The sequence below is a fragment of the Carassius auratus genome, unplaced genomic scaffold, assembly GCF_003368295.1.
Source record: "Carassius auratus strain Wakin unplaced genomic scaffold, ASM336829v1 scaf_tig00217034, whole genome shotgun sequence".
Taxonomy (NCBI): Eukaryota; Metazoa; Chordata; class Actinopteri; order Cypriniformes; family Cyprinidae; genus Carassius; species Carassius auratus.
The window spans coordinates 119,831-136,808 of record NW_020528865.1 but is presented as its reverse complement, the minus strand read 5'-3'; the positions used below and the strand labels follow the sequence as shown (position 1 = coordinate 136,808).

General features: G+C 35.3%; 1 protein-coding gene across 1 annotated transcript in view; it reads left to right on the top strand.

The window, feature by feature from the left end:
- Window positions 1-16,978, top strand: part of LOC113099798 (uncharacterized) — a 28,676-nt gene that overhangs the window by 4,997 nt on the left and 6,701 nt on the right. The window contains exon 4 of the mRNA XM_026264750.1: window positions 11,149-11,238. Coding sequence (XP_026120535.1) covers window positions 11,149-11,238 — 90 coding nt within the window. The remainder of the gene's footprint in view (window positions 1-11,148; window positions 11,239-16,978) is intronic.

Genomic DNA, 16,978 nt, shown 5'->3' with positions numbered 1-16,978 from the left:
ATCCAGCATTAGCTCTTTCCACCTAGAAAAAGCTTCCCCGACATTAACTCTTGTTTTCTGTAATCTACGGTCACGTTTCCTTTTACGTTCTATTTTTGACTGTTTTGGCGACGATGTTTTCTTCTCCTGTGGCGCGGCATATGAATGGTCCATAATAAGAATGCAATCCAGACTTTTAAACTTGCCGGTGCAGTTTCAAGCGCCTCTCACTGATCTGCACCTGCGTTTCTGGCTCTGACCGAAAACTCGTTGTGGAAACGCGTTGGCTTAGTACTTTTTGTCCCTCTCTGCTATTATAGTTTTGCAAGATGGCGGAACTACATGGAGGCCTCCGTCGACCTACCCGTCCCATGTATATAAAGATAATAAATTCTTCATTTATGAGGATTAGTTTAAACATTGGCATAGGTATTTGCACACCATTGAGGGCATATTTATGAATAAAAATATTGATTTTAGATAATAAAATACCTAAAAAGTTACTTATTGTCCCTTTAAAGTTGACTGTACAAATTACATTGTATCACTGAGAAGAAGGTTATATTTTAGTTTTATAATCATTTGTTATGTAAAGTTGCAACTTAATGTAAAAAAGGGGGATGTGTAAATTAAAAGTAAAAAAAAAAGTGAGATCAGTTCCAAACCGTAGAGAGGTGCTTCACTGTCTACATAGACAACTGCCTTATAAGGCAACATCCTCAATCTTCATAGGCAGCAACACAGTTAACATTCACTCACACTGCTACACAAATAGTCCCTGTCACATGAAGTGCTCATGGTATGTGTGGTTGCTTTATCAGCAGATATATGTGATGCTGCCTTAACATTTGGCCAAAACAAGGTATCTAATAAAGGCTTTCTACTGTACAGAACAGCATTTATGCCAGCCCACAGCCTTTAAAATGGACAGTAAGACATCTGACCACTGAACTTAAAAAGAAATAAAATAACTAAATATTCTGTTCATTTTATGGCAGCAAAAAAAACAAACATCAGTGGTTGATAGAAATGTAAAAAGTATGGTAACAATGTTTCAGGTATATTATGGGATGGCATACTAGGACCTATACTATATACTATACTGCATAAATGTGTATTTCATTACATGTAACAAAATTAATAGACCCATCTACTTCGATTAATACATAAAATGCAATGTCAAACCATTTAAAATTTTTCACTGTATATTGCACAGTGATTTCAAATAAACAAGTAAACCAGTTTTACAGTAAAGACACAACACAATATAAATATTTAAATGAGAAAAAGTTCAGATTAGATCTTGACACCTCACAATAACTGTAAAAACCGTTCATGTGGCCTCCGGGTGATTCTGCAGAAATAAAACTGCTGAACGCAGTTGTTTCAATATTTTATTTTGTTGTTGCAGAAGTAGAGGCTTTACACTATTTAAAGTTTGGAACATGAGGTTTTCATTTCTGTCATGCTGTGTTTAAGCATTTGTAAAAAAAAGGATAAAAAAAAGGATAAAAAAAATAGCTATTATTATGATATGGGGTAAGCTTATGCGAAAAGAAAATTTATGCATTTTATAAATGTGTTAATTTACTGAATATTGTGTGAAAACAACATGAATTGTGTTAAAGGTATGGTCACAACAGAATGACGTTGTGCTAATTGCATATAGGAGCTAATTGCATATGTGGGGAAGTCGTGGCCTAATAGGTTGTGGGTTTGAGTCCCGGGCCGGCAACACCATGACTGAGGTGCCCTTGAGCAAGGCACCGAACCCCCAACTGCTCCCCGGGTGCCGCAGCATAAATGGCTGCCCACTGCTCCGGGTGTGTGTTCACAGTGTGTGTGTGTGTGTGCACTTTGGATGGGTTAAATGCAGAGCACAAATTCTGATTATGGGTCACCATACTTGGCTGTATGTCACGTCACTTTAAGTTATAGTCTGAGCTCCAAACATTATCAGGAAGGCCATTTCAAAGTAAAATACCATAAAAAAATCAAGCATTCAGAATGTCACATTTTGAACAATTATTTTTACTGTTTAAATATGGGGGGAGGTGGCTGAGTTCAAGAGGATAAAGAATTTGCAGCAAATTTATATATTTTTTTAAACATTTATTAAACTCCTGAATGTTTTTTCATCTGAAAAATCTGGTTTGTTTTTCTCCTTTGACTTTTTGTATTTGTGTTGTCTTACAGGAATCTGAAATGACAGAAGTGAATTACACATATTTCTCCACAGAACAATGATCAAACTCTCTTTCAATCTATTTTCTCACAAAGAATGGATCCACCACAATAAATGCATCTGGATTTTACACTGTTTTACTGTTAGTAATGTGTTTTTATTTTTTATTTATTAATTTTTCTGTGGCATTTATAAAGTAATTTTTAAAATTTTATTGTACATTATCTCTCACACACACACAGAGAGAGAGAGAGAGAGAGAGAGAGCAGTATTTTTTAGTCTGAGCTGACAAAATATGTAGGGAAAGAAAATAACAAGTTATTTTAGGTTTCCACCAGACTGTTAGTGTTGTCTCGATTGTTGTTTTTTGTAACCTGGCCTCACAGAAATACGTACCTCTCTGTACTTTTTGTGCAACACCTTTGTTACCTTTGTTTCAATGCAGTTTCAAAAAGAAATGTCCACTTAGTGGAACTAAAACACGGGTTCAATACTTGATGACGATTATAGGGTCCCATGGCTGAGCCCCCCATTCCCCCCTGGTGATCTCAACCGACTGGCTGAGGCCAGCCTAAAAAGATGCTCAGGACAGTTGATGGGTCATTGCAACGCATTGCCACGAAAGCTTATCATTTGCACGTGTTTTTAAGCCTTGCCAATTAAAACATTCAAAAGAGTTTAAAGCATTCAAACATGAGATGCGGAAAAACTCAACTGAGTACTAGCGAGAGAGCATCTCACAGACAGCAACACCCAACCGAGCTCTCTCGATCTCGTCTTCCTACACCTAAACGAACAAATACAAATCGCAGTTTAAACATGCAAACAGAAAAAGATGTGAAAGAGCCCAATTCAGCAGCAGCAGCACGTGTGGTGTTCTGTGTGCACAGGACGCACGCAGAGAGATGGTGAACAAGTGAATGCGCCTAATTTACTATCTGCTGTTGGTGTCTTTAATGTTAATCCAAGAAAATGAAAGAAAGAAAATCACTCACTGCTCTTGACTGAATTACTCTGAATCATTTATACCACAAATTAATCAGGGCACTATAGTTTATTTATGTAAGTTCGCATAGCAAAATGAAGCGAACTGTGACATATTATATCCAACAATTCTTCATACAGTGGACTACCAGTAATCAGACACTTTGACCTGACCATGTTTTTTTCCATGCTAATGCGATTTTCCACCACAGACTGATCAAAATTAAGTATTGCTTGGTAATTGTTCAACAAAGTATAGTTGTATAAATATTTTCATGAATTTTTGGTTGATTGTAGTCCATTATAGACCTTTCTATGAAAGTTCTCTGACATTATCAAGATGCATTTGTTAACTCTTCTTGTCATATTTTGTTACAGTTACCTAAAGTATAGCAAACAAACTGTGATAATGTGAGAAATGTTGAAGGTGTCTGAATACATTTTGTTTTGACTGTATATTTAATTTTTACATTGAAGACTATGCAGTGCTATTTTACATATGATTATTTGGTTTCTGTACCTGGACACCTACAAACTTGAAAAAACTTAAAAATTGTGTAAATAGAATAAATAAATAAATAAATAAATAGAAAGAACATACACATTAAACTAGGGCTGTAGTACTCGAGTCCGGTCTTCTGTCATCTCGGACTTGTTGATTTTGCACTCGGACTTGTCTCGGACTTGGCCATTGGACTCGCCAAGTCTTCTAGTTGGTCTCGACCGAGTCCAGCAAAAAAAAAAAAAATGAAATAAAAAATTTCTCCTTCAAAACAAAACCACATTTGCATGATGTCGCGACTGAAAACATGTGGAAAACGCTAGGCGCGCCGCTCTCCTTATTTCCAAAGTACTCTGTAGCCTGCGCTTGCGCTCCAGTGGCGTCTACTGTTGCTGGGCAACCATGACCCACTCTCCATGATGACGCAGAAGTTTCAGCAAAGAATAAATGGAATTCCAGCACTTAAAATCACTTGCAGTAGCTCTGCTAATAGATTCATTTAAAAATGGCTTTCCTTGTACAGCTATGATCATCTGTTTCTCCATCTTAGCTTTCAGTATTGTTCCGGGAAAGGATGTGCATGACCAGCCGTGCACTTACTGCGACCTGAAAAGTTTAGATGTTTCTAATTTAATTTTCTACCTGTTAGATTGTGTTTTATTTACGTCTACACCTAGATAGCCTTAAACGTATCCTTTACAATAACGAAAAACTAATTATTGTTGTACAGTATAGGGGTTGCAAGACTACTGATTTCTACTAGTCGATTTTTTTAATAAAAAATGCTTGAGTTACTGGACTACTCGTGGTTCATGCTATTGTAAATGAAAACACATTAAATAGTTTTTTTTTTTATCAATAAACGCGTATTAATGTATAGCCTTATGCAACAATTACATATGTAAATTTTAAAAACTTTATAATTATAACATTACATAATTTACATTTTCATGTAACAGCCACTATTTGTATCTGTAACAATCACAAAATGTTTCCTATCTGCATTCGGATACAACATCGTACAGTTACTTGATAAGACCGTTATGACTTTTTATATATTTCTTCGTAGTTATCACTGAACAAGTACACTGAAAAAAGTAATAAGTAAATTTACTTAATTTTTATTTGGCAAGTTTTTGCACAAGCATTTTTCAAGTAAATTTAACACATTTGGAAATTAAGTAAATCTACTTAACTAAGTTAAGTAAAAAAAAAAAAAAAAAAAAAAAAACCCGAATAAGTATATTTTATTGAGTAAATTTTAATTAAATAATATTAAATTAATGTATTTAGCAGACACTTTTATCCAAAGCAACTTATTCAGGCTAACAATTTTCACCTATCATGTGTTCCCGGGGAATCGAACCCCCAACCTTGCACTTGCTAATGCAATGTTTTACCACTGAGCTACAGGAACACTTCAAGATCTTGTGAAAAATAATTGAAAATTTCACTTAGTTACTTTTTTATTTTGTAAAAGTTTTTACACTAATAAAAAATCCGAAACAGATATTCTAGAAATTTCTAAATGTAAAATATTTTTTTCAAAACAGTTTTATCAAATGAGGGTAAATAAGTCTCTCACTTCTGTCCCTTTAAACCAGTTTACAGCAAAGACAGCACGAAGGACTGGATGCACATGATAAATATTCTGCAATTAAGAAAACAGACAAAAGAAATAGCACTGTAAAACCCGATAAGTAAACTTTACTCAAACCGTTTGAGTAAACAGATTGTCTTGATTTAAACCATGTAAGTTTTAAAACTTTGCATTTAAGTAATTAATTGATTAACTAAGTGCTGATTGTGAATTAGTGATGAACAGCTGCTGTTAACAAACAGAATAACTGAAGAAAAGAGAAACACAAGAACTACTACAACTGACTTCAGACACAGCCTTAGATGAAATCAACTGAAATAAAATACATGAAATCTCTCAAGATCTGATTAAACAACCCCACAAACAGCATCACCAGCTCCACTTATTAATAACCAGACTGACTTTATTTCTGTCAGACGTCTACAGAAGATCTTATTGAGAATGAACTAAGGTTTAGATCAGTGGTTCCCAACCACGTTCCTGGAGGCCCCCCAACACTGCATGTTTTCCATGTCTCCTTAATCAAACACACCTGATTCAGTTCGTCAGCTCATTAGTACAGACTCCAAGACTGGAAATGATTGTGTTAGACAAAGGAGAGATGCAAAATGTGCAGTGTTGGGCGGCCTCCAGGAATGTGGTTGGGAACCACTGGTTTAGATGTTGATTTATTGTTTCATTTGAAGTAACCATGTTAGAGATCAGTGTTTGCTTTAGTTGGGCTCTTGACCCTTGACTTCTGTCTTAGTTTTCTCTGGCTGTTATAACCGTGTGTTTCTGAAACACATTTGTTGTAACTCAAAAGCCCAGAAGAAATGCCATCAATTGTTAACCTGTACCTAGATGTAGATTGTTATGCTTTATATCGGTGATGATAGTCATCAATTATTGAACTGTACAGAGTCTAACCTCTGATGAAACAGGTGTTGTGTAATTTGATTGATTATAGTAAAAGTGATTCTAAGAGCCAGTGCTTCTGTGATAATCAGTTAATATGAATGACTTTTCAAACAGTGTGGTCTTCTACGGTGTCAAACAGTCACACAAAGACATCAATAATCAGATTATGAACCTCAACAATGGTGACCATAAAAAAAAAATGCTGCAGAGCATGCTGGGAGCCATGGATGAGTTTTGTACTACAACACTACCCAGAATGCATTGCAGCATGTTTTTTTCGTCACCATTGTAGAGGTTAATATTCTGATTATTGATGTCTGTGTTTGACCAACTAATGGCATAGAAGAAAAATTTATGTGTACAAAACTGTTTAGAAAGTAATTTTTATATTAACTGATTATCACACAACCACTGGCTCTTAATGTCACTTTTACTAGAATCACTTCTACTAATTACACAACATTTACTTCTTTGGACTCCATACAGATCAATAATTGATGATTGTCATCACCAATATAAAGTATAACAACCTACACCTAGGTACAGGTTAACACCTGATGGCTTCTCTTCTGGGTGTTTGCGTTACAACAAATGTGTTTTAGAAACACACGGTTATAACAGCCAGAGAAAAGACTAAGACAGAAATCAAGGATCAAGAGCCCAACTAAAGCAAACACTGATCTCTAACATGGTTACTTCAAATGAAACAATAAATCAACATCTAAACCTTAGTTCATTCTCAATAAGATCTTCTGTAGACGTCTGACAGAAATAAAGTCAGTCTGGTTATTAATAAGTGGAGCTGGTGATGCTGTTTGTGGGGTTGTTTAATCAGATCTTGAGAGATTTCATGTATTTTATTTCAGTTGATTTCATCTAAGTCTGTGTCTGAAGTCAGTTGTAGTAGTTCTTGTGTTTCTCTTTTCTTCAGTGATTCTGTTTGTTAACAGCAGTTGTTCATCACTAATTCTCAATCAGCACTTAGTTAATCACTTAATTACTTAAATGCAAAGTTTTAAAACTTACATGGTTTAAATCAAGGCAATCTGTTTACTCAAACGGTTTGAGTAAAGTTTAGTTATCGGGTTTTACAGTGCTATTTCTTTTGTCTGTTTTCTTAACTGCAGAATATTTATCATGTGAATCCAGTTCTTCGTGCTGTCTTTGGTGTAAACTGGTTTAAAGGGACAGAAGTGAGAGACTTATTTACCCTCATTTGATAAAACTGTTTTGAAAAAAATTATTTTACATTTAGAAATTTCTAGAATATCTGTTTCGGTTTTTTGTTAGAGTAAAAACTTTTCCAAAATAAAAAAGTAAGTAAGTGAAATTTTCAATTATTTTTCACAAAATTTTGAAGTGTTCCTGTAGCTCAGTGGTAGAACATTGCATTAGCAAGTGCAAGGTTGGGGGTTTGATTCCCCGGGAACACATGATAGGTGAAAATTGTTAGCCTGAATGCACTGTAAGTTGCTTTGGATAAAAGTGTCTGCTAAAAGCATTAATTTAATATTATTTAATTAAATTTTACTCAATAAAATGTACTTATTATTATTTTTTTTTACTTAACTTAGTTAAGTAGATTTACTTAATTTCCAAATGTGTTAAATTTACTTGAAAAATGCTTGTGCAAAAACTTGCCAAATAAAAATTAAGTAAATTTACTTATTACTTTTTTCAGTGTATATCGTGTTAAACTGAAATAATTATTAATTTCTAAAATAATATTTATCATGCAAGCAGAGAGATGTCATGACAAACGTTTAGTGATCATTTGATCACGACTGAATCCATTCAATGCGCACATTTTCATTACGCAGAACACTTTGAGCGAGTCTTAATGTTAATGAACTTCACTAAACAGATGTGTGTGTGCCGCGCAAACCAGCAAAAGGTAAAGATTCAAACATGTAGGACAAGTAGACAATGTATCCGTATCTAAGCTGATTATTAGCCTACTATTGAGAGAGAACTGATTTGGTTTTTGAGAGACTGAGACGCGCAACGCTGCTGTTTGATTGGCGAGCGCGCTGTGCTTATTCCATTCATTCGTTTCATATCGTAGCCTAAGCTAATATTTGCCTTTTAAATATATACAAATAATATAACGTGTAGCTATGATGTATTATTATAGGTAAAATTACTCTTGCAACGCTCTGATTTCTGAGAGATGCGCAGAGAGGCGACAACAATGCGGTGTTTGATTTGCGCTCTTTTCACTCATAAAGTTTACATTCATTCACTTCTGGCGCTGATGCCCTGGCTCACCTGTTATCTAGCAAACACCAGACTGTGTCAGCTTCAGCCGAGTATTCAGGCAGAATTATTCCTTGTGCGTTATTCGTTTTTTAAGCCATTATCCTTGCCATTCCGAATAAGGTATTCGGCTTCAGGCACAACCCTAATTTTTACATTACATATTTTATTTTTTACATGCAACATAGATAAGGTTATATAGTAACAGCTCCACGCAATATTGTAATTCTAAAATTCACGTCGTACTTGCAAACACTTTGTATGCATTATGGTTAATGCATGCTGGAGTAGTTGATTGTTTCTGACAGCGCTCGAATAGTCTATGCAAGCACTAGTACAGTATGACAAAAAAAAAAAAAATCGCTGTATTTATGTGCGCATGTTCAGTAGAGCCAAACGTATCCATTCTAGCCTTACTGCGCACATCCCGAGAGTCTGTGCACTGTGCCAAGGCATAGTCATATAAATTTTTGACCACAGATATAATGTCAACAAAAAATAAAGTACATAAAAATTATTTGACCTTACAGTTCCAAACTTTGTTTGTTTATCCAAGTTTAGCTGCCAGGGACGGACTGGGGGTAAAACCAGTACTCATTACCAGGGCCCCAAAGGAAGAGAGGGCCCTTGAAAAGTATGAATCTGAAATATATATTTTTTACCTGGATATTTTCATGGGTGGGGGGCATGGGGGCCCATCAGGACTGCCTATGAATAGGGCCCGGGATCTTGTGTAACGCCCCTGTTAGCTTTAACCCTAATTATACACACTTGAACCTAATCAAGCTCTTACTAGACACACTAATCTTCCAGGTGTGTTAAGGCCAGTTGGAGCTAAACTTTTCAGGACATTGGCCATCCAGGATGTAGTTTGGAGACCCCTGTCCTACAGAGTTGTTACTTTGCACATGCTTTTTGATCATTACAAATAATAATGTAAAATGATTTTCTTAGAATAGGAGATATGCTTTCTCTCGCATCACAAACATTATCAGTAGTTAAGTATGTGGTCTTGAAGAGGACCCTTTTTTCTTTCATTTGGACTCGGTCTTGGACTTGGACTCGAAACATTTGGACTTGGACTTGACTTGGACTCGAACCTCTTTGGACTCGGTCTTGACTCGGTCTCGACTAGTCCTGGACTTGGACTTGACTTGGACTCGACAAAGCCGGACTTGACTACAGCTCTAGTGTAGCCACATGACTCTGCTCTCCAGTCAGTGGCATAAAAGCAAAACACGGAGGTGAACGCCAGTTCAACACATAGTGATGGCGCGTGAGCGGTGAGCCTTGCGTCTTCACTAAACTTTGTCAGTTGTATTTGTTTTATGGTTTGGACATTCAAGCGATTAGATGATCAGATGTGTATTATTATATCGATCTCCCATGTTCGCACAGCTGCATTGTGGCACGAGCACTCATATAAACAGCTGTGAAGATCGCGCACACAGAGGAACGCAAAAACTAGTTGTCAGCGATGTCCTGTGATTCATTACTAAAGTAGCTTAGAATCTCAAAACTTATTATCTCAACCGTCTGGCTGAGGCCAGTCTAAAAAAATGCTCAGGACAGTTGACAGAACGCTGCTGCGTGTCATGAAAGCGTATCATTTTCACGTGTTAAGCCTTTCCACTTGCCAATGTAACCATTCAAAAGACTTTAAAGCATTCAAACACAAGACGCGGAAAAGCTGAACTGAGCAGCTGGTTACTCGCGCTGTGCTCGGTGCGCATGCAGAGAGAAAGTAACAGAGAGACAGTAACACTGAACTGAGCTCTCCTTTTCGGAATTGCTAAGGCAACCTTTTCACACTGAACACAATTAATCATTGCTTGGTAATTGGCCAACAAAGTATTAACTGTTGTATGAAGTTTTGTTTGATAGAAAGATATGTAATGGATTACAATCAAAGTTATCTGAAATTATCAAGATGAATTTGTTCTGACAGTTTAACTCTTGAGTTCTTGTCATATTTTATTACCATTTTCTAAACTATAGCAAATTAACTGATAATGTGAGAAATGTTGAAGGTGTCTGAATAAATTTTGGTTTGTATGTTTAATTTTTACAGTGCTATTTTACATTTAATTATTCGGTTACTATACATGGACACTTACAAACTTGAAAAAGCTTAAACACTGTGTAAATAGCACAAACAAATAATCAGAACGAACATACAAATTAAACACTTTCAAACAGGGCCCACTGTACAACCTTCACCGGGGCCCCGCAAACCCCAGCTATGGCCCTGCTTACAGTACAAACCTTGTCAATGAACTATGAGGGCAAAAAAACAAAACAGAAACAAAATAATCGTTCATTAATCGTAATCGAGGTAAAATGTTCAATTAATCGAGGTTTTGAATTTAGCCATAATCGTCCAGCCCTAGTACAGACTGACACTTAATCTGTCAGAAGTTGTTTGTGGGAATATGCAGTTCAGATTAATTCATGAGAGGACCGTGTCCACCAACAATACAATTATTTCAAGTTTATTGTGGCACATACAGAGAGACACACAGGTTATGGGTTATTGTTATTCATACAGCAATATATGGCCTCTAGATAACTTCCATTTATAGAGTACAATGTTTACTTCTGAATGTAGGCGAGTATCTGAAACCTCATGTAAATGTTTCAGTAAATTAAAATGTCAGTCAGGCGGTCAATCAACATGTAATGTCATCTTTAAGGTCAGAACAGCAGGAGCAGCTACACTCATGTCTCTTTTATCTATTACAGGGCTTTCAGTTACAGGAATTGTGTTGATCGTGGTTGGGATTGTGGGCCTGATCATTATTGGTTTCCTGGTCATGAAGAAGATCAAGAAGAGTAAGCAATATATCAGAGTATATCAGTTTTTAAAATTCTTTTAAAAATACACTAAATGTTTTATTCAGTGTTATTATTTTAATTATTTTTTATTATAAATTATTATTTGGTCACTCTTTAGTTTCGGGACCAATTTTCACTATTAACTATGACTTTTGCCTCAATAATAAACTCCTAATTTGCTGCTTATTAATAGCCAGTAAGGTAGTTGTTAAGTTTAGATTTGGGGTGGATTAAGGGATCTAAAATATGGTCATACATAGCAAGGAATTACTATGTGCATTATAAGTAAAATAAACAGTCAATGTGATAATAATATGCATGCTAATAAGCAACTAGTTAATAGTGAGAATTGGTCCTTAAAATAAATGGTAACAGATTATTTTATTATTGTAAAAATACTTCAGACTATAGAAGGGCCTTTGGGTGTGGAAGATCCTGCTATTTGCTGTAACATTATTACATCTGCATATGAAATCTGATCTCTAAGAACAGACAGAAAATATGAATATTAGTGTTCAGTTCCAGAATAATTGTGTTTGTCTGTCTGTTTGTGTATGATGTGACTTCATTCAGACATTAAACACCATTCTAAAGAAACATCATTATATATATATATATATATATATATTACCAGTTAAAACTGGAGTGGAGTAGATAATATATTTCCACATTTTAAATGTATTATTTATTATTTGTGATTTTATTATTATTAAAAACCAAAGCCATTGAATGTGACATCATATCCTTTTTATTGCAGTATCTAAAGAAATTGTGTAGGAATAGTGTGACTGCAGCTGTTTTTTTATGTTTCAGGGGGAGCCATACCAAATCCTTCTTCTACAGAGTTGCTAGAGAGTGTGAGTCATCAATTTCTTCTGGATCCATCTTCCTGGAATATAAAGACTGTACATTTCAAATGCTTCTAAAGTGAATTTTGTTAACATATGGCTATATTACATACATATTTAAACATTTATAGGCTCTTTAAAACTGCAGATTTAGTGTGAAGTTGTCTGTTGATTCTTGTGAATTCAAGAGTGTCATGACTTTAACACTGTTCAACACATCACACTGAGAATGACACATAAATTCTGAATTCAGAATTACTCATATTAAGACCTAGAAAAACATTATGTGAAAACAACAACATGTTGTGAGTATGAGAGCATGACATGAAATGTTCTATGCTAGTAACATCTAGTAACACAAAACCAGAACAGAATTTTTTTGCTTTTCTTCATGTGTTTGTGGTATATTTTATATGTATTATTTTTAGACTTCTCATCTGTTTATTTATATACAAACATAAAAACAAAACAAAAAACTGATTGATTGCTTTACTTGTCACTCAGAAGACTCTGCCTAAGTTTTTTTTTTTTCTTACAGTTTGTGATAATGAAATATTTACAATACTTAAAATCTGTGTTTGCTTCCAGCTTGATAATAATAAGTCATCTGATCAGGATGGAAAACAAAGTATTTGCATTAGTTTACATGAATTCATTCATCTTGTTCATTCAGGCATCAATACAACATTAAAACAGTTACAGAAACACCAATATAAAGACAGAGCTTACCTTCACTTGATCTCTGATATTTTATTTAATCTCTCTTTCATTTAGGAGTGACAAATACATTTCAAATTGTTTTATTAATGTGTGTCTTCTTATTGATTTCTTAATTTAGTTTTAATTGGCATTCCTAGTTACAACACAGTTAATGTTCATGAATTGGTTAATTAATTGGGTACATTAGCAAAGAACCAAAAGCTTCATTGTTTAAACAAAATGTTTAATTATTACAGCAGAACCCTGGCTCTGTCAGTGTGGATATCTAACTCATCATTTATGTTTATGCTATATGGCTTCGTTAATTTATTAAACCATTGTTTCTTTTTGTGTTTTCTCACATGAGCTGATGGAGGGACTGATTGATCTAAAACAACCTTTAAAGTAGAAGACTTTAAACAGCAGTAGAGTCACTCAGACATTATAAACATTACCGGAGATTGAAGTGAGTCCATGTGTGCTTTTCAGAAGTTATACTCTTGAGCAAAACTTTTCATTTGATTCGGCATAAATAAACATGCTTTCGCTGATGTATCAGTTTGCACTGAAGCTGATGATAATGTTTCCATGTTTTAAGAGACAGTTTGACTGATTTAGTGTACACTGATAAAAATTGTTTTGTGGTGAAGTACACTGTAAAAAAGAATTTGAGTCACCTAAAAATACTTTGTTACCCCGCTGCCTATTTTTTTTTTTTTTATCTTGACAACATATTTCTTGTTGAAATAACTTCCAATTAGAGTGGAATTAGTCCAGGTAACAAATTTGTTTAAGTTGACTTGACTATTATTTTCTTGTCCAGTCAACCTAAATCATGTTGTCAACTAGGATTTTTTTTTTGTTTTACTTGGATCAATAATCATAAACCAATGTTACCCCACTGCCTTGAATTTTTAAATAAAGATGGCAAAAAAAAAAAAAAACATTTCCATTTAAAGAGCCACACAGATGGGAAATCAAAAATGACCTGTATTACAGTGTATGATGTAGCTGTCCATCAGTGTAAACAATGTGCAAAGTAATTTAACCAAAAAGTACACAATTTATAAAGTTATTGGCTTCTAAAGTAAGGAGTTGACTCTGAATCGCTGAAACGAGTAGTTATAGATTTCAAATCTTTTGCCCATCTCTATGTACGTCACTAGGAACACTTTGCATAATAATCTCCGCCTACCGTCTTGGGAGAAACGGAACTCTGACCTGCCCCACCCCCCCCCCCCCCCCACACAGACGCTCTGTTTGGTGTGAGAGCATCATGTCGAGGAGACCGTTTGTTTTATTTTCACTGCCAAAGAATGAAGATCAGAAGAACCAATGGCTAAAATTCATTTTACCACAATACCAGAGCAGTACAACAAATCCTTGTTGTGTTCACAACATTTTACTGATGACTGCTTTTCTAATCTCGGTGAGTACAGCGGGATTTTCAAAGCATTTGCCCATAAAAGAGGGTTCATTACCAACTTTATTTAGAACAACGAGCATCTCTGAATCACAACGCGAAGTATGATTATGAAGTTATGTGTTTGTTTTCTCCCGAGCGTCTTATCAGTATGTGTGCTGTCTGCAGCCTTTGTCTGTGCTGATCTTCATTTACAAACACGTCATTAAAATGAAGTGTAACTCCATGAATACTCAACGAAGAGACATGAGAGAGATATCTATAGAAAGCTTGACATGTCTACTTTAAAACTAAACAAGTGCTGCTAACTAGAGTTGTTCCGATTCCGATACTAGTATCGGAAATATCTCCGATACCACAACAAATTCTGGCATCGGCATCGGCGAGTACATGAAATCATATACCGATCCGATACCATTTTCTTAAACAAGACCTAGTTATGACCGCTAGCTTTGCCTAACCACTGCACGGTTCTTCTTCGCTGCTCAGAATGCATTGCAAACACAGGAAGTTGTGCTGTGTTGCAACAAGCAACCCGTGTTTAGAGCAACGAAAAGAAATGACAACGCGTTAGCAGCACTGATCTATATGTGACTGGATCGCTCATCCCGTTCTAAACTGCCAACAAACAGTGAAGCCGCTTCTATATTATAGATCAGTGGTTAGCAGCATGTATCTGTAGTACCGGTAGTTATCAACTCCCGAGTATATTCGGTACCCGCAGCTGCGTTCAGTCGCATCCGTGTTAGTCAAAGCACGGGGCTCCAGACAGTAGCCGAATATATGTTAGTGTCTGTGAATATTAAACTGCTAAATATTATTTAAATATTACTCCTGCAAATTCTACATCTCTGTGGGTAACGGGCGCAGATGCGCGGGAGCTAGCTTTTTTGTAGTCTCTGCTGTGTGTCACTATATGAGGACACGAACGCATAAACTGTCACTTCATGAGAATTTACCGTTTCATTTGAGAAAACTGTCATATCATAAACACAGACACTCAAAGATCTTCATGGCAGCCCATTAAAATAAATGTTTGGTTTAACATGAGTAAATTGACAATATATTAAGCTACTGTTGTAGCCTACAGTAGATTTAGCTATGTTCATATAGTAATAATATTACGTCTCTATTAATAATAATAATTATGCCTAGACGGTTGCTTGTTTCTTACTAGTTTTGTTGTAAAGAGATTATCTGATTAATATATTTTTTTTATATTCCTAGACTTATTTGTTGCAGTTTTTTATACAGTTATATTGTAAAACTAAAATACCTTTATTAGTTTGGGGTGTTTTTGTGCATTTTGGTGCATTTGGTGCATTTTCGCTTAAGAAAATAAATAATACTGTCAAATTCATGTCAGATAATAAAAATACTGTATTGAATACAGTAGTTCAGCATGTATTTGTTCATTTTTTATTAAGGGATCAGTCTGAAGCACACCATAAAATAATTCTAGCAATTTACACAGGGCTAGTAGTATATACAGCTGTATATACAGATACACACACAGGTATCGGATCAGTACTCGGTATCTGCCGATACCCTGAGCTCAGGTATCGGAATCGGTATCGGGAAGAGAAAAAGGGTATCGGAACATCTCTACTGCTAACAGATATTCTGTGATAAAGTAATCCATATGAAAACAACGCAATGTTCGTTTTTCACGTCTCCCTTCATTATATCTAATGTGACCACGCCCCCGCGCTGAACGCGCTATTCAGATTCAAACTGAAGCGTGCGGCTTGAATACACCCACACAGAAGAAAAAGCAGCGAGAATGTTCAAGTTTTTTATTTTACTGTTTGCTTCGCGGTGAGAGGAATAAGACATAATTCACCCCAAAAAGATGCTAACGCATAGTTTACCGTGGAGGTGTGTGCGGAACAACCAATCAAAACTGACTATGTTAGTTGACCAATCAGAACACAGTATGCTACCGAAAGGTGGGGTTTAAGGAAACTGAATCTTTTGAACAGCTTCGCGCGAACCGTTTGGGGATCTCTGAGAATTGAGGTAATTTTAAAATGATATTTTGACAAAATGACAATGTTTTTTAACCATGGATGGATTTAAACCTATTGTACAGGACTTATAAACAGTGATAGGAAGCTTAGAATTTTCATCTTACTGGCTCTTTAATGATAGAGGCAACAATTTCATTCACATTTAAACTGAACAAGCAATTTGCTGTCAACACATCAACTGACGATTAAAAAAAATAAATGCAAAATTTAAACACATACGCATCTAAAGATCTGAACCGACGCTTGAAAGTGTGATGTATAATAAATAACATTGGCATGGGATTGAGAAACAAATAGTTGCATTACACTTCCTCAGATCAAAACCAGTGATTTTTTTTATTTTTTATTTCATACCTCAATATAAAAATCAGAAGGTAAACCACTGCATATTAACCCTGCACAAGTTTACATGCACTCCTCCCACCATAATGCAAGTTATTGGTCGAAATGAGAAACAAAGATATTATATGTATATATAAGGAAAAGCGATCACATTTAGTTACAAAGAATGACTGTACTTCTGTATAATAAAATATGAATGGAAGGCACATTGAAGCACAAAGGTCTGAACCGTCAAATTCTAAATTTCATAGCGCAACATGACCAGACATAAGTGTTAACATCAGAAGGATCTTGAAAGTTTCCAAACTCTCCCCCATCATAATGTTATTTAGTGGTCATAAAACAAGAAACAGAAAAAGGAAAGCAAAAGCACTTGTCAATTTGAAGGAAAATGT